Source organism: Coffea arabica, chromosome 2c, assembly GCF_036785885.1.
Source record: "Coffea arabica cultivar ET-39 chromosome 2c, Coffea Arabica ET-39 HiFi, whole genome shotgun sequence".
Classification (NCBI taxonomy): Eukaryota; Viridiplantae; Streptophyta; class Magnoliopsida; order Gentianales; family Rubiaceae; genus Coffea; species Coffea arabica.
Window position 1 is genome coordinate 33839127 of NC_092312.1, and position 27540 is coordinate 33866666.

The following is a 27540-nucleotide window of genomic DNA, read 5'->3' on the forward strand; positions in this document are numbered from 1 at the left end:
GCAATTTACAATTAAAATGTGCAGAAGAGAATTAATGAGTAAAAAGGAGAAGGCATAAAGCCATAAACAGTGGATGCAGACCCCCACCCCAAGTACCGAGACATGTTTTGCATTTATCTTGCATGGCCGGTGGCTGCATGCCTCCCAATTACTCCCTCCTTTTTTTATAATTGAAGTTTAAGAAATTTGCTCTAATGTATTTTTATCTGTCGTTTTATTATCCTTATATAATATTAATTATTTTTTCACAATTTTACCCTTTTATTTGCATAATTGCTTCTGATTGTATGTTATTTTGCTGAAACAAATTGTTTGTTAAACTGTACTCAAATCTTAAATGAGTGTTACTGTGTAAGATGATACAAATTTTCAACTGGTGTTGTTACACCCTACCTGGTGCGTTCTCATCCCGCACAAGCATCAAACATAGTAGATAAATTTTTCTTTGACATTTCACCAAACATCCTATTAGTATTCCCAAATTAACCACATTTAACATAGATGCCTACATACTACTAAGTTTCACATAAAGGGTCTAAGTCATTTCCCATGTATTTTGCAAGAAAATCTTGACAATCAAATCAAATGAAAGATAAATAAATTAAAGCAATATAATCAAATGATTTTTAAGAATGGTCTAATCTCTTGGCTACTATTTTTTATCTGCTCTCTCATCAACTGCCACTGCCACTAATCCCTAATAAAAATCTCAACTCTTTTGTTGGGTCTGCATATGTTAGCATCTAAAACCGATCAATTACGAAGGAGAGAGGGAAAGTGTGGACTAAAGAGGAAAATTTTGCTAGAGAAAATATTTTGTTCAATTGCGACAAGACAAAATGCGGGGCAAAGAGGAAAATTTTGCCAAGATCATATCGTGAGAAGAGAATAAGAAGAAGGCATGTGATTTTAGAGAGACGTGATAACCCGCAAGCATTTTAGGAACAGGTGATTTTTTTACTTAAAGATGCAATTTTTTACTTTTAGTATTAGTAAGCTTAATTTAAACAAAAATAACTTTTGTCAAATTATAAGTAAATTATATTACTCAAAGTGTAAATTTCTATTTTGACTAAAACTTACCATTTCAGACATATACTTACTAATTTTATTAAAAACTTACTAATGTTAATATTAATTATTCTAATATAATATTTAAAAAGATGCTAAAAAACTTGATCTATTACTAAAGTTAATATAGACGTACAATAGTAGATGTCCCTAATATCGTTCTGATAACTATAGGCACCCTAGCACTGTCCTAGATTGTTAAACTATAAAATTCATCTGGCTTTATTCTAATTTTTTATGGAATGCACAAAAACTAACGAAATAGTTGCCAATTCCTTTACGTCTTGCTATAGTCAAAGTTAGCCACATCTAACAGGGACATAAATAGCGGAGTAGAGAGAGCGGCGGGTGCATAAAAGCTGCATTGCGGGAACTTTGCAGTCTGCCAGGAAGTTTACTTAAATAAACTCCAAGCATTTCTTAAAATCGATTATGGAGGATGTTGTTGAAAAAGTACCAGTTCCCCGTCGCTTTGCCAATTATCATCCAAGCGTTTGGGGAGATCATTTTCTTGCGTATGCTTCTCAGCATAAGGTGATAGCATTAGCATACGATTTCCAGCTTTTCTTGTGGCAGTTACTTTCTTGATCTTGCGAATCACAAAACTTAATTAATTTTGGAACTGGTTTTTTTTTTTTTTTCCTTTTTTGAAGGAAAAATTCTTCGAAGGAGGGGGAGAGCTTCAACGGCTAAGAGAAGAGGTTAGAGAGATGTTAACTGAAACTCCTGACGAGTTTCCTGGAAAGCTAGACATGATAGACACCATTCAGCGTCTTGGGGTGTCGTACCATTTTGAGAGTGAAATCGAGGCATCATTGCAAAAGATTTTCGATGCCTACCATGAGTTGAATCACAAAGATGGCAATGACCTCTACACTATTGCTCTTCGTTTCCGATTACTCAGACAAAAAGGTTTTCATGCCTCTTGTGGTAAGTAAATCGACCTTTAAAACACACATAGATGTAAATCAGGTTCACAAATTGCCATGCACTTAAGCATTCATGGACCAGGACGTGCTACACCAGAGACTATTATTTCTTTCTCCATTCTCTAATATTTCTTGATAACATAAAAGACATGCACCGTTTATTATACTTTTAGTGGAAGGCATTACTAATTTATTTTTGTTTATTTATTACGTTTTTCAACAGACGTGTTCAACAAATTCAAGAACCCGAAAGGAGATTTTAAGGAATCTCTGGCGAACGATATGCGAGGAATGTTGAGCTTGTACGAAGCAGCAAACTTTGGAGTGCACGGGGAGAAGGTTTTGGACGAAGCGCTGAAATTTACTTCTGATAACCTTGAATCCTTGGTTCCAAACTTGAGCAATTTTCTTGCTGCACAAGTTGTTCAAGCTCTTAAGCTGCCGATCCAGAAAACTTTGACAAGGCTGGGAGCAAGGCAGTACATATCTCTCTACCAACAACATGAATCACATGATAAATTGTTGCTAAAATTTGCAAAATTGGATTTTAACAAATTGCAGAAGTTGCATCAGAAGGAACTAAGCGGACTAACAAAGTAAGTAAATGACTGCATATATCCTAATACTTAGCTTAAAAAGAAAAAAAAAAAGGACCAGGGCAAGGCTGACGATCCCACAAAATACTGATGGGTGCTACAATAATTATTAAAAAAAAAATTTCTAAATGATTATTCTGAAAATTTTTCCAAGTAATCACATGTCCAATTGCTAGTGAGTAAAAAGAAACTTCTACCCTGATTCTTTACATTTCAGATGGTGGAAAGGCATAGATGTTGCAACGAACTTACCATTTGCAAGGGACCGATTGGTGGAGTGCTACTTTTGGATATGGGGAGTGTATTTTGAGCCCAAATATTGCTTCGCTAGAGAAGTGCTAACAAAAGTAATCTCCATCACTTCCATCATTGACGACATTTATGATGTCTATGCCACTCTGGATGAATTAATCATTTTCACAGATGCGATAGAACGGTAAATTTACTTTTTTGTTTGTTTTTTCCCCTTTCACAGTCCTAAGTCCCTTGCTATTTTTGTAACAATAATTTGGTCTGGTGGTCTGCATGAATGATACCCAGGTGGCACAGCAATGAATTGGATCGATTACCATCTTATATGAGACACTGTTACCGTGCCTTGCTGGATGTTTACAAAGAATTCGAGGAAAAATTGGCCAAGGAAGGCAAACCAGATAGAGTCAATTATTCAAAATTAGAGGTAATATGCTTGGATTAACGCTTTTCTGGGCTAACTTGCAAATTCTGATGGATCGAGATCCCAATTAAGGTAGACCATTTCACAATCAATACATGTGAAGTTGTATTCCAATTTCCACATGTGGGATTCATTATGAGAGTTACATATTTGTTAGATGGTCTATTCACAGAGTATATTACAAATTTGTCGTTTGATTATTGGAGTATCGTATGGCATACGATAGATTATTGTTCCATCTTCCAGATGAAAAAGTTAGTGAAGGGATATCTTCAAGAGGCCATATGGCTTCACAATGGCTACGTCCCAAAAGTTGAGGAGCACATGAAGGTTGCACTTGTCACAGGAGCATACATGATGCTAGCAACAACTTCCATGGTTGGAATGGGAGATTCTTTGACTACACAAACTTTTGATTGGGTAACAAACGAACCATTAATCGTTAGAGCTGCATCAATCATTTGTAGATTAATGGACGACATGGCGGGACACGAGGTTGGTATAAATCTGTTATACAATGACGAAGATTGGTATACACATTCTGCCACCAAGCTCAAGGACTTGATTACCACTGTGCTTATAGATCCAATCCCAATATGAAAGGTTTTTTTTTTTTTAATAATTCTGGCTTTTGATTGAAAAAGCAATATTACTTTTCTATTAATAAGATGCTTGTAAGTGAAAATCAGAAGGTGAAACTTCAACGGTTAGTTTTACTTCATAATGTTGTTATCCAAGATTATTAAGGAATGCTGGGAATAGTAGTATTAGCTAGTAATGGTTGTTATGCACTAGCAAGCATCTATCTCTTACCATTTTCTTTTGTCTGTATGGTTTAATAATTAATAGCGGATGAAGTAAATGCCTTTCCATGTGGAGCACCATTTCCTTCCTTCCTTCCTTCATTGTCTCTCACAATTGTTGTAATGTTCATTGCAAGCTTGCTACTGCTACATCACGCCATGTTGCTTGCTTCATATAGCACTCTACTGTTGAAGCAACTTGTCCAACTGCGAACTATTACATTTGACACTAGGGGTACAAACAAGTCAAACTTAATTGAGTAACTCGCGAGATTGTTCGGTCAAAACAATGTGAGTTCGAGCTCGAGTTTAAGCAGGTCCACCTACTTGACAAGTCGAACTCGAATTTAATATGTAAAGTTCGAAAACTTGTCGAGTTTAATCGAATTCAATCGAGTTTCACATGCGCACACACACTTCTATATCACATCAGGTAGTATTAGAGCAAGTCATTTGTGAGCCTCCATCTATTTTATCACGCTTCTATATCATATCAATTAGTATCAAGGCAAGTCATTTGTGAGCCTCCATGAAACTTCCCAACACATGAAATCTTGACATAAGACAATGGTATCATCAATCAATAAGCCACATGATGAATCGTCAGATTCCAAACACTCTAGCATTTTGATGACTTTTTGTGAATCTCCTTCCAAAACAATCTTATTGAAACTCAAAGATTGTAGTAATTGGGTAGCATGTTTGGCCGCATATGATTCAACCACATTTGGTTCCAATATCCCAAGAATTTTCTTGGAGAGGCCAGCAATGAAACTTCCTTTATCATCCTGGATAATAACACCAACCCTGATGATTTATCATCCATAAACACAGCTCCATCAAAGTTTGCCTTAACAAAACCTGCTTTGGGTCATATCCAATGACCTATTGATAACCTTGACTGAAGAGAGGTAGGCGTATTGCACTTATCTTTGGAATTTGCTTCATGGAATTGATTTAGGAATGTTATGGACAGGGAGACCAAGCTAAGAGGATCTTGGTAGGGCCCATCAAAGATTGCTCCATTTCAATTATTCCATAAATTCCAAAGAATAACACTCACCAATTCCATCTCTTTGCTTGATAGTCGCAAAAGCTGGTTGGGAAGCCAAGATGTAATCTGATCAGTCGATTGTAGTTGAATTTTCTAGTTTAAGAAACTAAACGCCCACGATTGCACAGCTACAGGATAAGTTAAGAAGGTATAATCAATATTATGTGTATAGTTGGGTGCAGCAATTCCATTACAAATATTGATCCTACAAAATCCGTGGATGAATTGTAGCTGTGTCTTGTGGTTTGTGTGTCAAGCTCCTTCGTGCGACTCGAGAGCGAGTCCTAATGGCAGTGTTTGATATAGAACGATAACTCTCGGATTCAGGAATTCCTTCTTTGTATCGATACTACTTAATTCAGTTTTTTCATTAAGATATTTTCTTTAATTTTACTGTTGCATTTATTTATTTTTAATAGGATTATTATTGGTAATGTTTGCATGTCTAACTTGTTGCTCGAGTGGAAGCTAGTGGTTTTAACACTGATGATAGTGCAATCTTATCAGAATGATCAATGATGATGAGGAATAAGTAATTAGAACTTTTTAGTGGCTGACACTATGACAATTTCCTTTTTCTTTTCTGTCAAGGTTAGTGCTGAAACTTGGACTCATATAATTTAGTGTATAGGATGAATTTAGGTAATGAAAAATCAATAAATCAATGCGAATCTTCATTTTATTTAATGAATTAAGTTCAACTTGGATCATCTTCCTATACATAACTTGCTTTCAATCCGGTTGAGAAAAAGTTATGGGGAATATGCTTTGCTATGCTTTGCAGCTCATATATGTTTCTCTCCCTATATATTTATATGGATTGTCCTCATAAAGGATTTCTATCAAGGAGCAAGGACAAAATATGCAATTTTGCTAAAGATATACTTGTGCTTCCTATGTGTATACATATATATATTTTCTCGGTAATCCTTATGCTTTGATGATTCTGAAGCTATCTTCAACCTTTTTCGTACTTGAATTTACAAACTGTAAAATTGAATGGAAAAAAAAGTGAGACAACTTCATCTAACAGTCTCCTGCACCAACTTAACTGTGAGAATTATGGAGTGAAAATGTATAATTAAGCAATGAAAATTAGATGAATACAAATAGTCAAATATTTGAATGTGCACGATTACCATAGAGCCCTATTTTTCAGGATTATGGGGGCATTAATCAACGAGTTTAATTTTTCTAGTACAGCAGTACTCAATGCTCAAGGAAAATGCAACATAACAGGTGTGAACTTAAATAATTATTAGTCTTTCAAATAACACTACTTATCAGGGACAAGGGCAAATACAGTTGGAAATTTTGTACAATTATCTGGTTGTTTATACTTTTTACATAACATGATTTTCGGTTATACAGCCTTATTTTCATAAATTTTATTCATCCACGCCAATTCAATGCATAAATACAATCACATTTTTAAATGTATACTCAATTAATTATAGACGAAGTACAACAATCATACACAGCTGTTCCTGCCCTGGTATCCTACTTATCGTTGCTTTTTATCAAACTTCTCAAACACGTTTTTCGTAAAGGGTGTTTCATATATTGGAGATGTTTGGACAAGCGATTATTTGAAACAATCGTTCAAAATAATACTGTAGTACTTTTTATGATGTAATATATATGAAGTAAAAATGTGATTAAGAATATAAAAAAATAGTTGATAAATTTGTTTATGATACAAATAAAAATATTTTTGCAAATAAGATTAATATCCAAACAAATCCAATTGGGTTATGGGTTTTGACCTTTTGGGTTATGGAGAAAATTATTTATCCTAACACTATAGCCAATATGGATCTCATCCATGTTTGGATAAGGGGTTTTCTGAAAAAATTATTCGAAATAACACTATAGTACTTTTATGTTATAATATATATATAAAATAGAAGTGTGATTTAAAACATAAAAAAATAGTTAAAAAACGTGTTTATGATACACGTAAACAAATTTTTGCAAATAAGATCAATATCCAAACAAATCTGCAACCTTACCTCAAAATTCAGTTCTTTCTTTGTTGCATGGACCCTCACGTACCCAAACTCCGAGACCCGAACTAAACTCCAGCTATCGGCCTGTTGATCACGAGACAAGTGTATTAAAATTGCTTCATCTTAATTCCATTGAACGTAAAGGGACACTCAAAACTATAATTCCATGGTAATAATCGAATGAGATTCTTCAACATCAGTGCTTAGATAATCACGTTTGACAAGAATTGTTTGGAAAAACCTCGAGTACATTTAAAATCCCAAAAAATTTCTGACTATCATAGCCACGTATAAATTGAAAACAGCTTGTCTTTGGCTTCCATACAGTCTACAGATTGGAACTGTGATTCAAAATGGTTGGACTGGTTTTTAATACAATTGGAATAGGGATTTGTACAAATCATAATTGTATTAAAAAAAGTTTGTGAGGTTCATATAGATTAATTGTTGAAAAAGTAACTTCATACGCTGCTGATTTTTGACAACAGATGTTCTAAAATCTAATTATCCTAACACTGAATTGATACGAGTAACTGTTCCTGTCCCAAATCCATTTAAAATAGGCGTTTCTTACGAGTCAAGCACGGGGATGGGGGAGGAATTTAAAATTGAGAAAGGTTCAATATGCTTACATTACTTGGAGATTTGTCGAGGGTAAATCCAGCCATTCCAATAACAGCATGAACTGGTGCACTGTAATTGGAATTGTCATAAATATCAATCCCATTTTTATCTTTCTTAGGCATTGCTTTGCAATCTCTCCGGTATACTGCACATGTTCTCTCGTAATTATGAACATGACCAAAGAGAGCTAGGTCGACCTAGAAAAAGAGCATTCCAGGTTGATTGATCGGTATTAGTACAAAGTCTGAAGTAAATAACTATCAAGTAGTAAATGGTTGTTTAACTTTCGTCAGTTACTTACCTTGTTTGCTAATAGCAAGGGCTCCACAGCTTGCACAAATTTTTTATCCACACTTGGAATAATGACTGAGCCACCATTGGAGGAGTACATAGGCCTGTGTCTGCAATTTGCAATTTTAATTTCATTACTAATTTGGAATACACGGAAAAACAAATGCGCTAAATAAACATAATCTAGGTGGCCTTGGTAAGATAAAGTACACGTACACGGTATTGGTCTTTCCACAAACACTTTTTGCTAATTGACATATTTATAATGTTGTGTCAAGGAAGCCTTGATTTAGAAGGTAAGATTGAGATACCAGATATTAGAGGTCTTTGATTCAAATTTCCATGGTTTTTCTGCCCGTATCTTAAATCTAGAAGCGGCAATTTGGATTGAAATCCATTTATCCATCCATATAATCCATAATTAAATGGATAATGGATTATCCATTTATAGTATTGGTTTTAAATGGTTGATCAAAGTAAAACCATTAAATTAAATGGATTTATATGGATTATCCACTAAAACCATATATATCTATTTACTTAAAAACCAAATAAAAGAGAGGGAAAGGAAATGACTAAAAAAGGAGCCATCCTAAAATTGCAATTGGGGTGTGAAAATTTTGCTTACATGAACTAGTAACTAGAACAAGAAAAATATAGTTATTCATTTAAATGCATTTTTGAATAAGGTGAGTTACTAGTTTATTTTAATTCTTCACTTAGTGAAATCTAATTCATTTGCTAAGAAAGTGGGTCAACATCAGACCATGAGAGGATTTTGAATTAGGAGGGGTAAATTTGATCATTTTCTTTTTGGTAACAAACACATTAATAAGTTTACAAATCGGTTAATTAATCCACTTGAATCATATATCTATGAACTTTTACTTGTTCTAAGATCTCTCTTATTTTTTAAAGTACAACAGAAAACTGGTATCTGTTCTTGGACTTAATTAATTGAGAGGGAAATGCCGAATTTGAGATAAATTTAAATGCAGTCAAGGCTAAAAGTAGAAGATAATATGGGCCATAATTAAATTCCATGGATGCCGAATTTGTAGATACCCTACGTACGGTCTATGCAGGACTTCTATTGTTTGGGCTAGTTTGCAATATATGGCTACTCTGTAATATGTAATATATATATATATATATACATATATAATAATAAAAATAAAAAAAAATAATAATAATAATATTTTCAGATAGTTTTTTTAGTGAAATGAAGGTTCATTTTGCTTGAATTTACATCCGTGGTATTTTGTGGCTTGAATTTACAAGAAATGGTAATACAAAAAAAAAGTAACAAAAATATTTAAATGGATTATAAATGGATAATTGGTTTTTATTTAATCCATTTAGATCCATCCATTTAGATCCATTTATTAAATGGATCTAAATGGATTGGATAAATTTTATCCACCATCCATTAAATCAAAACCAATTATGAACCATTTATCCATATTGCCACCTCTACTTAAATCTCACTCTTTTTCTACTATAAAAAAATTGTTTTTCATAAAAAAAATTGTATATTAGGCTATTCCGAGTTTTACAAAATAAAAGCTTAATTTGCCATGTTTATCCTTGATATGCTTGGTTGTAGTATAAACTATGGTAAACAATCAATCATAAGTTGATGATGCTAGAAAGGCCAAGATGCAACGTAAGAGCGCAGACGAAGTATTTAATCATCAATTTTTAGCACTGCAAATTCATAACATGAGTTCAACTTAACAAAAATGGAGTAGCAAAAGTGGCGGAGCCAGAAAAAATTTTCAGTGGGGTTAAAAGCTATAAATGTTTTACCTACTCTTTTTCTAGTTTTTTAAGCAAAAAAAAAAAAATATTCACCAATAAGTTAAAATGAAAAACCTTTTTTAACTTATTTCAAATGTAATTTTGTAGCCCATATATCATTTTAAAATATTAGTTTATAAACCAATTTAGAGAACCACATAATTCTTTCACTGAGTAGCAAAGACAAAACTTACCCAGTAAAGACTAGCCAAGGAGTTTTAGATCGATCGACTGCAGCCATGTCTTTATTCATCCAATTGTACTGTTATTAATATAGAAGATATTGCATTTCAGTTGGAATTTGATAGAATGATCAAAGAATATTATTAAAAGAAAAAGCGAATATTGCACATGCAGCTTAAGAAGAGATTTACTTGCTCAGAATTTTTTGTCCAATCATGTTCGGTTGAGATAATGGTAAAATGAATACTTCCTTGTTCTATAGAATACCAAGGCTTGTCTTTTGCTGCTGTTGGCATTGGAAAGTAAGTTTCATAAGGCACTCCGCATTCTCCACCAGAGTCTGGAGTAATATAGACTGATCCTGAGCTCACATAATCCCTGAAAATATTTATTATTAATATATATGGAAGAAATTCTAATGGGCTAGCTACATTTTAGTTTATTCTCGACTGATTATTTTAACCCACTGCAAGTTCTGATTCTGGATAATTATTTTTTTTAAAAAAATTTCTATTGTACTTTTTTTATTAAAATTATAGATTTTTTTAATAATAAAAAAATTCCCTAATTAGATTTTGCAAAAATCTAAAGCAACAAGAACAAGGCCATAATCAAAAAGAAAATCCTGCATGTGAAAGATTAAGCACATAGCTATTCAAGAAAGTGAACCTACCTCTCATGGTTCCCAATTGCTGTCATGTACGACACAGTAGAAGCCACAGGGTTAATAAGGTGAAGGAAGTAATCCCATTCTACTAGAAATCCAGTGGCATAACTTATGTCTCCAATGTGAAATATAGAATCTATATTTCCGCTAGATACTTCATTAGCTATGGCTTCAATTACTGATATTGATCCCGGCTGCATATGTAACAAAAACCAACTCCTCAATCAACCAAAAAGGTCATGAATTCTAGTCAGATTCTTGAAGCCAGTTGAAATGCTATGTATCTTTTTATTTACCTGAATATAGTGTTCGACTGAAGGATCACGAGGGGCCTTGCCCATATCTCCAAATGCAACAATCTTAACCTCATCTGATCCACCAGCAGGTGGTGTTCTGAATGTGATTTTATCACTCCAACCTGCTGAATCACTACAAGATAGAAAAGTTTTAATGGTGCATCAATACATATAACAATTAAGGCAGCTAAAAATCAAGCATAGAAGATCAGTTTTTAGGAAATTATAATATTTCATCCAATTTCTACCAAATCTATCTCACACGTACAGAGTTAAAATAAATAATTTAGGAGGGTTAGTGTAAAATATGTGAAGTCCATCTCTAAGTAAAGATAAATCATCTGTGTTCCGAGTAATGGTTTATTCTAATTCCGGGGAGGGATTAGCTAATAAATTCATCAGATCAGACATTTTTTTTTTTAACTTCTCTACTCTTTTTGAAAAAATCCATCTTAAATGAAGGATTTTGCTAGTTGAATCAGTTAGTTTATTACCTGCCATATCTGTAAGAGAATTGGGTTGAAGGTTTAAGTCGAGTCATCACTGCTGAATGAATGTAGCCTGGGTCATGCCAGCCGAAATCGCTAGCTGGACTTTTCACAGCCCAACCTATGAAATAGACCAAATTTTTAAAAAAAATTAAAGATTGTATCTTAGCATTATTTTCGTTTTCAATCAATACTAAAATTATTTCCAAGGAATATTAATGTTACAAGAACTGCATGTATACCAATATTAATGTTGAGGAGAGATTTCTTATGTTCTAGTTATGGGATCTCTGATATTGTGCTCATCCAATTTTTCACTTGTCCCAATTAAGGTTATATATCAGTTTAATTTGCAGCGAAGGGTTGAGAAAAAAATTGAAAAACTTATATGCTAAACTATTTTGAACAAAAATTGCAGTCAATACATGAAACCATATCATCCACACTCTGAAAGCTGGTATTGTTATTGAAAAGAATTTCTAAAAAGTTCGAATTTTTGCACATCTCCAAATGAAATTGGCCATACAAGACAGTGATCATGATGAAACTATTGAATGGATTCATCTTGCAAATGTTTAGTAGTTTTCATTTGAAGATCTTTTTATTTGGGTACAACTTTAAATTCGGAATGAAGTAAAAGAAGGCATAGGAAACATGTCACTTACTGCACATGTTGTCTTGAGTAAATGTAGTCACTTGAGATGTTTGGGATTGCCCATCTCCATATTGAACTTTCTGTGGTTGTTTATCCCCACTTACCCACGTTACTCTCATCTATAATTAGAAAAAGAAAAGCCCAAAATTATGTTACTTGTCCTTTGGACAAATAATGAGGTAAAAGATGCTTGCAACAACTTTTTTTTTTTTTTTTTTAAAGGGAGTTGGTGTTACACCTTTAATATTGTTTACAAATTGTGAGTTTGCACCATTAGAATTTTATTCTCGACTAGGCATGATTGCAAGTCTTAGGCTTACAAACCGATTTTATCACTACACTTTCATTTTGAACGCTTTACCTTTTATGATGTATAAATCCTAGTTCATGACAATCTTTGATTCAAATTAATCATACTACGAACTAGAGGTAGCAAATTAACCCACTTAACTAAATTTACATATACCCGTCTATGAATAGATAAATATGGGTATCTTAAATTTTTGTATATGGGTATAAATGGGTTACCCAATAATACCCATTTAATAAATGAGTATTATTGGGTAACACATCAAACCCAATTAACCTATTTAGAATTCTCTTCCCCCCAAGTCTCTTCTTTTTCCCCACCCATTTTTTTTTTCAAATTTTTCATTTTGTCATGATGTTAACTACTTTTGTTTCATTATTATTATTATTATTTGTTGATTTTATCTTATTATTTTATTTCCTCTTAGTTTGTTAACTTGCTCGTTTTTCAACATTACCAATTTATGATAAATTTTAGCCTATTTTCTTATCTTTCTAAAATGAAATTTTAAATTTATATATGAAAAAAATGTTAGGGGTTCAAAATTTTTGGATTAAGTTTTTATATTAATTTTTATAGTACTTAGTTCAAATTTTTATATATTCAATTATTAAATAATAGGTAATTTTGTGACATAGAGTATATATGAAAAAAAAATTGGTAATTAAGTTTATTGAACATTATAAGTAAATATTTAAAACTAATGATGGGTACAAAGAGTGGTATAAATTGATAACTTAGTTTGCAAAAATGAATTTAAATGAGTTTACAAAAATTTAAAATAAATGGGTTATAAATGGGTAATTGGGTTACCCAATTCATTTTTTGACTTACCCATTTATATCCATCTAATTAAATGGGTATAAATGAGTTGACTCACTTATACCCATTACCCATTTTACCCAACCCAAACCCGCCCAAGTCACCCATTTTGACACCTCTACTATGAACTAATGGGATAATAAACTCAAATAAATATTTTATTAAAACTGTTTATATTGTAGAATAATGGGATAAAAGCCTCAAAATGAATCTGCATTAATGGGACAAAAAAAAAAGCCTAAAATGCAAGAGTAATTTACTTACAGATTTTCCAGTTGAATCAGTGCTGGAGAGGTGTCCATAAAGAGGCTTTTGGGGGTTGGCAAAGGTAGCAGAATCAGATATTTTTAGAATGCAAGGAGTCTCAAATCCGCCACCATAGAAAACGAATTTTATGTCTGTTCTGATGTTAATAACATGAAATGATAAAGTGGCAGCACAGGTGCTAACTCTGCACTTCCCAGCCACGTACTTTTGGCATGTCTTTTTCTTGCAACTCAAATAATCTGGATCTTTGCTTGCATATTGTGCCTGCAAATTATGGCAAAAAAAAATATTAAAAATTTCATTCGTTTCTCTTTGTTTTTTTTTTCTTGAATTTAGTGTTGCTTTAGATAAAATTAAATTGAAAATTAGGGTACAACTTATAAAAAGAGAAAGCTGAAATGCCCTGTTACATAAAAATATAAGTTGTGTTCTTTTATTTTATCTGTCGTTGAAAATATAACATTTGATTTCTCCATGTTCTTGGTAAATCTTGCTCTCTAATTCGTGGTGTAAATGTGGGGGATAAATAATTCCTAGGTGCTTAATAAGGATTATAGGACATAAAGAACAATTATTATTGCTGGTTTAAAATAGTAGTCAGGACCAATTGAGTTCACATTAATTCAAGCTGGCAATAAAGGCAATTGAAGAAAAAATAAAGGAGCAGAAAAGGAGTCAAATATGATTAAAAATAAAAACAAGATTTATTTTTTTTTATCTATCTCTAATTGTCTCTGAACATTATTTAGTAAATGGAATTCCATAAAAACAAAACAAGATTTAGTTTTTATCTATCTCTAATTATCTTTAAAGCAATTGGAATCCTATAAGATGAAATCATGAAACAATAGTATCCAATCAGGCCATAATACAGTTCAATAACGACATTCAAAATAATTTCCCTGAAATGAATCCGAGAAGCGGTGTCGTGCAAATAGGTATAGGAACCTTTCCGCCGTTTCCGCCGAAGACTTTGTTGCGCGACCCAAAAGTTACGGCATTTTGCATGAAAAGTTTTTTTTTTTATTTTTATTTTTTACCTCCGAGCAAGATTCAGACTCTGCGGGCGCAACCCGGGCCAAATCCGAATTAGTCAGAGCAGTGGCTCCAAATACCGGGTGGTCTGACAAAAAAAAAAGTTCTTTTTTTTCAGCTTTTTGTTTTGTCTAATTGTATAAGTTAGGATAATGTTAGTCAATATTGAACAATGTTTATATAACTTAAGTGAATGTTGATTACAGAATGCAAAGGGTATTTAGATTATTAACTAGTGATAGGTAGGAAGTGTCAAGAAAAAAAAAAGCTCTTAATTTACTAATAGTAAGAGGTTAGACAAGATAAGTGGTTTCGCTATTAACCAAGATAAATGATTTCTAGTGGTAAAAGTTGAGACTTTTGGAACATAGAGATTTCTAATTTAAATTCCCCGTCCCCGTCCATCACTATTTTTTTAATTTATCTTTTTGGAGAAGGATAAAACAAGAGAACCATCACGGTACTCTTCGTTGTCCTTGTGTGCAAGCAATACTAAGAAAATTGATCTTATTTGAAAAGCTCATATTATTAATTCATTTTAGCATCATTTTTGCTAACCCATAAGTAACTAACTGCACCTTTAACTCCTGTATATATAACGTGAGCATAAAAGTCTTACATCTAGAATTGCCCAAAAATAGCTTTTATTAATTCTAATTAATCCACCTTTTGAAAAGCTACTGCAATTAGGAATGGTCCCATTATTCTAATCTTAGTACCAAAGCATAATTATAATTTGCGTCTTAGTCAAAATGTCGAAAGTTAAGAGACGGCACAATTTGTATCACGTCCAGACAATACGTATGGCGTGCTGCCACCCGTTGGAAAATGAGTGGTTAGGACGGACAAATTAATGGGGAGTGGCTTACTTAAGAGGTAAATGGTGTCCATGACCATTAATTTCTTATCGGTAACTGAATAAAAGATTGTTAAATTTTTTTTATTGTAAGTGGAAGGTATTGAATCTAAAACTGCCTATTTGTAATTCTTTCTTCTTTATCATCCAACTCAACGCTTCCCCTCATTATTAAACTATGTTAATTATCCTTGAATGTGGCATAAATTGATGCTTTTGGTACATTCTACTATAGTTGTTAAATCCGATGCGGCAAGAAACTTGACAGAGGAATTGGATCTAGGAAGAGGGATAGGAGCGATCATCAGATGGACCGTTTCTAAGCTGTTTACTGCCAAGATTTGATCCTAAAAAATTGTACCGTCCAGATCACTTCTTGTATCTCGTTTTTAACGTATATGGAGCCCACAAAAATTTGTTTTAAAGTTACACGTTATACAAACAAAGTTACGCTGTTTGCAAATAAAGTTATGCGGTGTGTAAAATGCACAAAACCGTTCCTACCCATGGTCCTTGGATCCATGGGCCTTTTTCTATTTGATGGCCTAACGACACCAAATAAGCACATTAAAAAAAAAAGAAAATGTATCGGCTATAAAATTATCACCCACCCCTGAGTTGAATTTTTTTCCAAAAGATATTTATCTTTTTATCAAAAATATGATACTGGGCCCACTTTTTATTTGGTGCCATAATGGACAAACCCATTTAAAAACTGTAGTATAAATTTGTTAGGGTTGAAGGAAGTTAGTCTATTGAATTTTAGAGTGAGAAAGAAGGGGAAATGAGAAGTTGAAACTTAAACAGAAAAAGGGTATTTAAATAAATACATAAAATGAAAAATTTGTTTCTAGCAAATGCAGGGGTATTGATTGACATTGATGTAGATTTTGTGATATCTTCTGCTATTCACTGGGATTTTTTTACATACAGGCGGAGCTATACCATTATTATAGCATCATGCATCCTAACTTATAGGAAATTACTTAAGAAACTTCCATGGAGTCATTAGACAACTATTCCCCCAATTTGTATATCTTTAAAATGATAGTTATCTATTTTTAAAAATTTTCAAATTGTTGCAATCTAAGGGTTAAAAATACTTATTTCACCATCCAATAGTCAATTTCACTCGAGAATATGATACCCAATATGGACGATAGACAATCTCAACTACTTAAATGTAACTAATGTTTCGTACTGAAGATTACTGAGTTTTCTATAGAAACATGAACAGAAATTGCCATATGATTTTTCTAAGATCGACAAATGCCACTATTTATGGGCCAGTAATGTTATTAAATTTTAATCTTGTTCTTTTGATAGCTAAATACTCGTTGAGCCACAAATTTAGACTTTAGAGACCATCATTGTGGCAGAGAAAATAAATTCTTGTTCTTATCTCGCAAAAATAAATAAATTCCGCAACTAAAGCTCCTACCTTCACGGGGTAATGGCAGAGAAGTGGAAGTTTACTGAGATCGCCAGTCTGCTCATATTGAATTGCATTGAAGGGACAAGCCGAAATACTGCAAGTTCAAAGTTCATGGCACAAAAGGAACATAAGTGCCAAACCAAGCCAAAGAATTCGATAATTAACAATTTGTATATATCCTATGCATTGTCTGTAAGATGCATATTTTGGAAAATAACTTCATGCCAGTGTCTTTGGATGTGCTAAAACCCAAAACAATATTCAAGCCTGAGTAATGGTATCAGAACATCTAAGAAAGTTAAGGCAAAACCATTCATGGATTAATGACTATGAACTGGAACTCCGAGACCAGCGTGCACATGAATTAGTATTGCAAGATTAAGTCCAGTGTATTTCTACTCTGAAATCATTTGAAAAAAAAAAAAAATTTCCTTACTTAGCATGAGAAGGCGAGATCATAGCAACCCAATCACTCTCTGCGGGAAGCAAAACTCCACTGATATTAACCGTGACAAATTCATCATCAGAAAGCAATGGATTTGATGTAATGTTGATTTGGAGATATGGGTTTGGATCAGGACAAAAAATGCTACGTTTTCGATTGAGTAACCGAAATTCATGTATTGCAGTGTAGTTTCGATACTCGAAGGTGATGTCCCCAAGTTCTCTTGAAGACAAATGTGAAGAAGAAGAAGATGATGATGAAGAAAATCCCAGAAAGATAATGGAGAAAGCTAAGAAAAGTCTCAAGAAATGGGATGATTCCATAAGGGATGGTGGTGAAGATAACATGGTACTTGGTAGTTGGCAGCTTCTCATGTTCGTGGTCTAGATTTATATACATGTGAAATTGTGAATCACCTTTGGTAATTGGTCATATGTGTCAAAAGTGGAATTTTGGTAAGAGAGTTCAATAGCTTTGACAAAATGAAAGGGGAAGGTAATGGGTCGTTTAAAGTGCATTATGGTGCCTACTTTGGTGAAGGAAAAGTGGGAGTGGATCCGATTTGAAGACAGTGTAATTAAGTAGTTTCTCACCTTCTCTTTTCTCCATTAATTACTTATGAATCTTTTAAATTGTAAATCTTAGAAAATATTTCATTGGATTAGTTGCCAAACATCTTCCCCGGATAAGACTAGTGTAGGATTCAACTTTATACAATTGTATTGCCTTATTTAACTCCGTCATGAATGGTAATTATTAAAAGAAAATATGGAAGTCTACAATATAAGAAGTATATTTCAGGGAATATTATAGTTCCTTTAGAGTAACTTGTTGGGAATGCCACCAGCACTGCATAATTACAAGGAGAAACACAGCTGTTCTTGTAAGGTAGGCTGTTTAGTCCATTTTGCACTGGGCGGAGGATGATTTCAAAGTCAGGTATATTCCACTACAGCTCCTTGGTTAGGCAGCGTGGATTATTGGTTAAGAAGCTATTGTGTTCATAACTGTCTCCTTAGATAATGCCTTCCAAAAAAAAAAAAAACTATTTCTAGGTGTTGGGTATATGTTATTGGGGCAACCAAAATTGTAAGTGTAGCCCAAAATGTAAGTTAATTACCCATGGCCCAGACTCTAAAAGCCCATCGACCTTTGAGAAGGAAAACAATTGAGAAACGATTGGTTTTGTACAAGTGTCGGGAATGTTCTGCCATTTGTCTTAATTCTGGAGCCCAAACCTCTGTATCAATGGCCCTCTTTCCCGACAACTCCTCGGCCTTCCGTTTCTTCAGTTTCCTTGGGGTGAGTTTCCGATCCTTCCTTTTAAAATATTTTATCAAAATTTAAGCATGTAGATGTAGAGAATGTATTAATTTTATGTACACATAAATACATAGGATACTTCTAAAATTGTGGCTGGGGAAATGATCATGTAACTTTACTGTTCTAAATCAATGACGTATTACGGATCTTGACTTCATATTTTCTAATTTGTTTTGTAACTGAAGTATTAAGTACTGATATTGACGTTTTAATTGGTAACCAGAGTATGTGAATGCAATTGTTGTCTGACTATACAGTGGCGGAATCAGGAGCCATGGCCAAGGGATTCAATGCGAAAATGCTTTTTCGTAGAATTAAAAACTTATTGTCAATATTAGTTAGGGTAATGTCATTTGCACTCATTTTTTTTTATTATACTCCCACTATTTGTTTAGGATATAATCTAATAAATGAAAGTTATATGATTAAAATGATAATAGGAGTATGATTAACAAAAATAGAAGTGCAAATACTAACATTTTTCCTATGAGTAATGTATTGCCTTAGGCTTCAATTATTGTGATGACTACATTATTTAAGTTGAAAAGGGTCGAATCTTTAGTTTTTCCTCAAAGAAGTAACGTCTATATTTGATCTAAAATAGATCCAATACTTATACAGGAATTATTTATTACAAAAATTTTAAATAAGAATGCGATTCGATGTAATTTAAAAAGGAAATGTAGACAAAAGAATGAACTTTTTAAAATTTAGAGGGGGAACAATGTAGTAAAGGAAAGAAATTCTATAAAATTGGTGGGGGGAGGGAGGCAAATAACATGCAAAACTGAAAATAAGGTACAAAATTGATTTTATATCAATCTTGTTGCGTAATTTTTCAAAAGTTTAGGGGGGCAGTTGCCTACACTTAAGTGTGAATAGCTCAGCCCCTGCTTGTATGTGTGGCAGATTTTTCTTTTCTTAGTTAATAAATCAATGTGTACTGAGTACTGACAGGATTGAGGATTATGACTTTTAGTTAGTTAATAAATCAATGTGTACTGATATGATTGAGGATTATGACTTTTGAGAATTTATGTCTCCAGCCAAGAGAACTATAGATGAATTGCGGTTTCTGTCAGTTGTTGATCTATAAGGTCATATGAGATTGTAATGAAGAATCATCAGCCAATGGTATCAGCTTTGGCTGTAAAGTTTGGTTATAATTGCCTTAGTTAGAAGGGGAATTTTAGCTTGTTCTTTTTTTTTTTTATATAAAAATTTCGGCAGAGGTTTCCCTTATAAAGGGATGAAACTTTCTGCCAGCAACCCACAATTCAACAATAAATTTACATCATAGTGAAAATTTTAAGCATTTAAGATCTGAATCTAAGATTAAATCTTCCCTTTTCAACTTCAACTCTTCTAGTCAATCTGAAGGATGATCCTTGAATATCAGCGGTCAATCTCCCCCCCCCCTCCCCCCTTGATGTCCTCCTAACAGCTGACATTCCTAGCCTATCCAGGCGGGATTCCCCCCTAGCTAGTTTTGGATAACTGTGGATATACTCATAGACAGTACATGCACGTTGTTGATTATAAACACCCTTGTTAGTCAGAATGTCTGCCACACGATTAGCCTCTCGGAAACAATGAGAAACCCACGTCACATCTCCCACCATTTGCCAGATCTGCTCTATTTCTCGAAGAAAGCTTGTTCTATCCTAAGGCGAGGTGGATTAAAATGTAAGGTTTGTATGCTAAATTATTAGACAATTCATACACCTTATAGAAGTTTTCTTTGTGGATAAGTTGGATGCTATTGACTTCAGCAATTGAATAATTGTCATAGTGATGTTTTTGGGGATTAAATTGACTCTAAAAAATGCCTTCTGCAGATTCAAAAATTTAGGGAAAAAAAGGGGGAAACGTACAGTTTTAATGCCCAATATTTAGTTTGTATGCTAAATTAGTTTTTAATGTTTCGTCAAAACAATTTGAGTCCCCAAAGTTTATGATTTTAGCCAAATTTAGGATAATTGACAAAAAATTCATAATAATTAACAATAAAAATCAAAGTGAGATTCTTCAAAAGTTTTGAATTTTCATTTTTGATCTGTAATATTTGAAGTTTGAATCACTATGGCCTCTTATGTTTCATCTAAAAATAATTAGGGCTTTAAAATGAAATGAAATATGAATCCAATTAAATTTTTGCGCCTGTATTGCTATTGAGTTTCCAATAATAAGTATTTGTTGTCAAAATTTTGTGTGGGCCAGGCTCTTCTATTGTTGGCCTAATATGGGTTCAACGCAAAATAATATGATATTGACGCCAAATTAAACATATTAAACAATCTTCTCATTCTTGTCCATGGCAATGATTTTACACGAGACGTCAGAATGGTAACAAACATATAGTACCGGCTCACATTTGATTATATGTATGTATGTATGTATGTATTTTATTTTTTATTTTAATAGTGAAAGTACACACATATATATTTCTAATATTTTATTATTTATTAAGAAAAATTACTATTTTATTCATTTTTTAAAAAATAAAATAATTTTTAAAATTTTTTTTTAAACTTGGCTGGGCACGAATTTGAGATTGAATTTGAAATCAAGCTTTAAATTGAGAACTCATCGAACTTGAGTTCAAGTTTGAATTTGATAAAATAAGTTAAAATATAATTTAATTAGATCAAAACTTGGCTCAATTCGATTTGTTTGCTACCTAACTTGAATTGGCCATGATGTCACTATATAGAGTTGACAGGATATTGATATACAAGATCATGCGTTAGTACTTGAATTCAGAAATCCTTGTCTAATTTTGGACTACGGAGTACTCGTAAATATACTCATTGTCTACCAATGTGTCATGATTATCGAACTTTTGGACCCCGAAAGGGTCTTTTGTTGTGATTTTGGGCCCTTCCAAACCGGTTTCGATGTTGTTTTATGTGATTGTGAAATTGACTCCATCTGCAGCAGCTCAATTTTATTGTTATCAAGAATTTTCCGGAAAGGGGCATTGTGACTATAGTGTTCAGACAGTGTGCTCAATTCCAGTTATAGCTATATTGTAAATAATTATGTTATTGAGTAGTAGTTATTATAATATTTCTTCTATTTGTTTTGATCAATAAATTTTTACTCTCAAAAAATGCATGCCTTGCCTGCTAGATAGGCTTGTGGTGTGCTTATTGGGCTAGTGAACTCACCCCAACGTAGAACTATCAAGCGCTTGTTTATAATCATTAATTTGACTATTTAACCTCATTGTCAAGGAGGCTTTGTGAAAGAATAGTCCACCAACTTAGGTCGTGGTGGATTTACAAATGATAGGAGGGTTAGAAAAGGTTTACTAATTTCAAGTGTTTTATAAATATTATTTTTTGAATGTGCACCACTTGGGACTTATCAATGGCCCGTCCACAGGAATTTCTCGAGCTATTTTATCTTTGAAACTTGCACTTTATAAATGCTCCTCAAGAGGGGTAAAACATGAGCCATTAATACTCATATCTTGAGATTCAATGTTAGTTCCAAAGGAGCCATCATACAAAGTGGGCATTTCATCATTAACAAAAAAAATTAGATTCATCATCATCATCACAATATAATCTACTTGCACATGTGATATTTCTACCATTCAGGTTAGGATTCATATCATTTGAAGAAATAACTTTACACAAAACAGGCAATTGGTCATACATTCTATTAAAATGTGAAGTCAATTCTTCCATTCTATCCTCTAGCCTATCAAAACAGTTGTCTATTTCATTGGCTAGCTTTTCAAATTTTGAATCCATTTCACTAACAAAATTTTCTGTAACTGGCTCACAAGATGATTTAGATTTGTTAGCTAATTTTTCTATTCCTAGCTCCCCAGGAAAAGGCGTATTATCCAACTGCTAAATTGCCAATTCCCAAGATGGCCTATAATTTTGTTGGACATAATTAGGTTGGAAGTCATAAAAATTTTGAGAATCATTATAAACATATTGATTAGACCAACCATAGTCATGCAAATAACCCCGATTAGGGTCATGTTGATCAACATAAGAAGTGCAATATTAGAGTAATCTACGTGTTGTGGTTGTATACATTGATAACCATCATGCTAACCTCCACACAAGACACAAACCCATATAATTAGAAGTCAAAATATTAAGAGTCCTATATTGTTCAACCAAGTGCATCAAACTATCCATTTAGCATTTAACCTCAACATGCCATCATCAAGGGTCAAATCTGCGAGATTTCCTTGCACTCCACTACCATACATTGTGCATTAAAAATACTGTGGATTAGATCCCCAAATTCCTTCTCTCACATGCTGTCCTCCAAAATGACTTATCCTACTCATATCTTAAAAATGCTTTCAAACGCCTCAAAGTAAGATTAGGCAAGAAAGATAGAGTCTAGTAATACACACCACAAAACAAAAATGAAACACAACAATACAAATTACACACAAACACACAAGCACGAACAAAAAAAATACGACAAGAATAGCACAAAAAATCAAGTAAAAATGTCTAAACTAATAGAGTCACTCCTCACTTCAATATTGCCATAAATCTTCCCCAACAATGATGCCAAAAGCTTAATAGATTTGGGATATGTCTACAAAAACAATCTCTTGCTATGCCTCAAGTTTTAAAATTTTAAATTCTTAAATACCCCACACAACACTACAAGTGTACAGGTCATGTTTTAGTATAGGTATAAAGGGTCGAACTCTTAGAGAAGACGGACAACTACAGACACTACTAAAGATTCTCTATTATTTGAACTATCATCCAATTAGAACTAATATGCCTAAGCTACTATTGGGAAGAAAAATATAAATGAAGGCTTCTTGGTAATGGAATCCTTATTACTCATGTTAGTGCAATTTCTTGATTGATTGAGTGCCAAAATCTCGGCTAAGGTATGGCTAAATTTCCTAATGTTTGTGATACCCGTTTTTGCAGGTGTAACCTCTATACTTATAATTAATCAATACCTACTTTCTTGGATATGAAACTCGATGAAATTACTACAGAATAAGCCACAATAGTGCACCTCTACATGCGTGGGTGTATTTTCCAGCTTTAGCACTTTCTTGAACTAGTGTCAAATTTCAATTCTCATTACAAATCTAACACCTTGATATGATCACAATCAATGGCCAGCTAATCATGATTATATAAACAAAAGTGCTAAAAAGTTTGTTCAGGATAATGGCATCAAAATACCCAAGGAAATATCACATAACAATCATGGATAATACAACAAAAACCCAAGGCATAAACTTTAATAAAACATAAAGCAAATGAAAATGCAATCCAATCTTGTATTATAACTAACAAATGAATCAAATACAAGAGTTAAAATGCTAGGAGAGACTAAATCCTTGTCACTAGGGGTCAACGTCTCTATTTTCAACCTTAATCCTCATCCAAGTTAGCTATATACGAAGACTAGATGACTAATCTACCCCTACACTAATATAATCTAACCTAAGATCTAAGAATTTGGGTTGACATCTACATTTTTGCTCGTGTTTTGTGGCTAGTTTCCTCTCTTAGAAGTTATTCCTTCATTCCTCTCTTGTGCTATATATAGAAGGCGACCAATTATGAAGAAAATAAGAGTGGAAGCCCTAAAAATCGCATTTGCTAACACATATCTGGCTCCAGATTGTGCACTAAACTGGGCCTGATAGCCATGCTCTGTTATAGCTGCAATACTTTAAAATCTGCCTAGTATCCGGCCCTAGTATTCATCACACAGTTTTATGTCAATTCATTGACAACTCATAACTTTGTGAATCTAATAATCACAATTTTAATTGATAGGATTCTTGTTTGATCACTTGTCGTAACACCATCAACAATCTGACAATTTGCTGACCAATCTTATAGTCAAATTCCTCACCATCTGCACACTTCAGAGCCAACATTGTGGTCTAATTCGATCAATTAATTTCTTCACAGCAATTTTTATACTTTGACAGTAGGAATGTCTAGGACTAACATCGTAGTTTAGCAAATTTGTTAATGTTCACAGGAGATATTAGATCAATTTCTTGAATGTAGAGCTCTGATATTAGATGTAGAATCGAAATAATTGTACCAAAAAATTTATAGGAGATAAATTTTAGAAACCATTTATATAGAGAGACAATTCACATATATACAAATATGTGTTGGAGACGGGGAATAAATAAACAATATAATACCAATAACACCATAATATCAACAATGCTCTCAAACTTTTACTCTTCTCAACTAATCACAGTAATATGACTTCCTATTCCTATTAATACACCACAAGAAATTTTCTAATAAAATACTAATTTCAAAATAATAAAACTAAAATAACTTAACTTCAATCGAATTACTAAAACCCGAATTTGCCTAAAACACTATTAAATGATAACATAGAAATTTCTATATTTGAACATAATTTAATATGCCAACATTTAGGGAGGTATTGTTGACATATTTTAAATCAACCATATTTAAAATTTTAATAGTTTTAGAAATTGATTTGTTATTTGGTAACTATTTTAGATTTGGTATCACAATTGGCTTAGGAAATAGAGTTTAGTCATGCTCTGGTATTATAATTAGAATAGAATTTATGATTATGTTTTTTTATATTTATGGACTTGAAGTCCTATGTTTGTAGGTTGAGGAAATTTGGTTATTAGTAGAATAGTAGTTATTAATTCCTCCAGTGCCTTCTCCATTGGCCTTGTGATTAATCAACTAATAGCTTTACTCTTATTCTTTTGTTTCATGTTTTTGTGACTAATCAAAGTTGACTAATAAAACACACCAAAACTAAATAATAAAACATACTTAAACACTCAAAATGCATACTTATCAAGTCCACTTGCATCAATAAATACACAGATGGGTATCCGTTGCAAATTGGAATTGCACTTGAGTTACACTGCTAGAGGCTGCAAAGGAGATTAATCTCATGATGGCAACATCAAGAACTTAATTTAAGGGAAGCATTGTCGATTATTTAAATCAAGCATATTTAGAATTTTAATAGTTTTAGAAATTGATTTGTTATTTGGTCATTATATTAGATTTGGTATCACAATTAGTTTAGGAAATATAATTCAGTCATGTTTTGCTATTATAATTAGATTAAGATTCATGGTTATGTTTTTTTCTATTTAAGGACTTGAAGTCCTACATTTGTAGGTTGAGGAAATTTGGTTGTCAATAGAATAGTAGTTGTTAATTCCTCCCATGCCTTTTCCATTGGTCTTGTGATTAATTAGCCAATAGCTTTACTCTTACTCTTTTGTTTCATGTTTTTGTGACTAATCAAAGTCCATGACTCGATCGATATTGTGAGTTATTTCTTGATTTATCAATTATTCATCATCTAATATTTTAGCATGATATATTTACTTCCATTGCATGATTTTTTGTGCTAATAAGTGGTATCAGAGTTCTAAATTTAAGAGTTTGATCATAGGGTATCTGTGGTCTCTGAAGGGCGTGTAGAGTTTGTGATAAAGTAATCTATGCGATAGAAGGATGCAGAGGTTGCAGTAGAGTACTCGTATATTGAAAATTGGGCCACGAGAGTTGGTCTTAGAGTGCTCGTCTCATTCATTGATTGAAATTAGGAAAATGTGATCTTAATTGGATAGAGTCTAAAAAGAGGGACTTTGTTGAAATTGTTGGTGTTGTGTAAAAAATGTCTTACCGCATTATTGATTGTCATAATGGTGTTTGATCAAACTTGAAGCAGGTATGCCAAAACATTCAAGCAAGGAAGAAATATTTTGTGAAGGTACGTAAATTGTTTGAGTTGTCATGGAGAAAGAATCTGTCAATGGTGAAAATTTTTACCATAAAGAAAATTGTGAAAGGCATGATTTATTAGTTGAAAGTTATGTGGATTGTTATATGAGAAAATATGGTGGCTCTAACTACGAAAGGGTCAATATGGATGACTTTTTGATGGAGGAGAATTAGTAGAAAAATTGTATGCCAATAGTCCTGAAATTACATGGAACAAGGCACTAAAACCACAAAGGTGCTCCTTTACTCTCGTGAGTGAACTTCCCAGGTTTAGTACTTCTTTAAACTAGTGTTAAATTTCAATTCTCATTGCAAACTTAACACCTTAAAATTATCACAATTAATGGCCAGTTAATCATGATTAGTTAAGCAAAAATACTAAATAACTTATTCAAAATAATATCATCAAATAACCAATTAAATATCACTAACAAGTTATAGAAAGTTCATCTATAACTCTAGGCATAAACTTTAGTTAAGCATGAAAAAAAACACCAAACTTGTATTATGGCCAAACGTAAGAATTAATACAGAAACAAAATGGTAGGAGAGAAGTCACCCCTGTCACATGAGTTCCAAGCATCTCCATCTTCATCCTCCATATCATCCATGTTTAGCTAGTACAAGAATGGATAGAAACTATACTATTCTATACTAGACTAATGAACTAGTGAAAACTACATTTTTGGTAGTGTCTCCAACCTTCCAAAGTTATGAAACAAGCTCAACAAAGGCCCTATTTATAGAGAATTAAGCCTCCAAGTAATCATGTTTCAAGTTGTACAAATTGTGTCTTGAATTTCCAAAAGTTGTTTCTCCAAATTTTCAAGATGCTTCATGCAATTTCCAATTGAAATTCGTTCAAAAAATTGGTCTGCAAGTTGAAGTGCAACTAGTTCCAACTATAAAGCAGCCAAAATATGAATACACAGCTTAAAAACATAGGTTAAGGTCACATATTGTGGGTGCGTATTACCTCTCCTACAGGTTTGCACTTTTCTGGTCAGTTTTCAACATTGTTCTGTTTTTACACCAATTTCAACTGATATTTTCTCGATGATGAACAATGAACTTGCTCTCGTACAAAACATGAAAATGGTATCCCTTTGAATTACTTTCCATGCTTTAATAAT

The 27540-nt window shown here is 32.9% G+C and overlaps 2 protein-coding genes across 5 annotated transcripts; one reads left to right on the forward strand and one right to left on the reverse strand.

Annotated features, from left to right (window-relative positions):
* The first annotated feature begins 1444 nt into the window (after positions 1-1444).
* On the forward strand, positions 1445-4156 carry LOC113724307 ((-)-germacrene D synthase-like). Its single transcript, XM_072075798.1, has 6 exons — positions 1445-1605; positions 1725-2001; positions 2224-2596; positions 2814-3032; positions 3137-3275; positions 3519-4156. The coding sequence occupies exons 1-6, from the start codon at positions 1504-1506 to the stop codon at positions 3870-3872; spliced, it is 1464 nt and encodes a 487-aa protein (XP_071931899.1). The 5' UTR covers positions 1445-1503; the 3' UTR covers positions 3873-4156.
* A 358-nt stretch (positions 4157-4514) lies between these two features.
* Positions 4515-17981, reverse strand: LOC113724312 (probable inactive purple acid phosphatase 27). 4 transcript variants are annotated; one of them, XM_072075792.1, is made up of 13 exons: positions 17304-17981; positions 16874-16961; positions 13539-13805; positions 12153-12261; positions 11494-11608; positions 11000-11132; positions 10710-10897; positions 10228-10414; positions 10048-10115; positions 8064-8163; positions 7771-7959; positions 7142-7222; positions 4515-5171 (listed from the first exon to the last, which is right to left on the reverse strand). In XM_072075792.1, exons 1-13 carry the CDS (start codon positions 17684-17686, stop codon positions 5103-5105), a joined length of 1977 nt encoding a protein of 658 aa, XP_071931893.1. In that variant the 5' UTR covers positions 17687-17981; the 3' UTR covers positions 4515-5102. The 4 variants fall into 4 exon arrangements, with proteins under 4 accessions (XP_071931893.1, XP_071931894.1, XP_027103022.1 ...); XM_072075793.1 differs by having other exon boundaries at positions 5146-5257; XM_027247221.2 differs by lacking the exon at positions 4515-5171 and adding an exon at positions 5787-6116.
* Positions 17982-27540: the final 9559 nt, after the last annotated feature.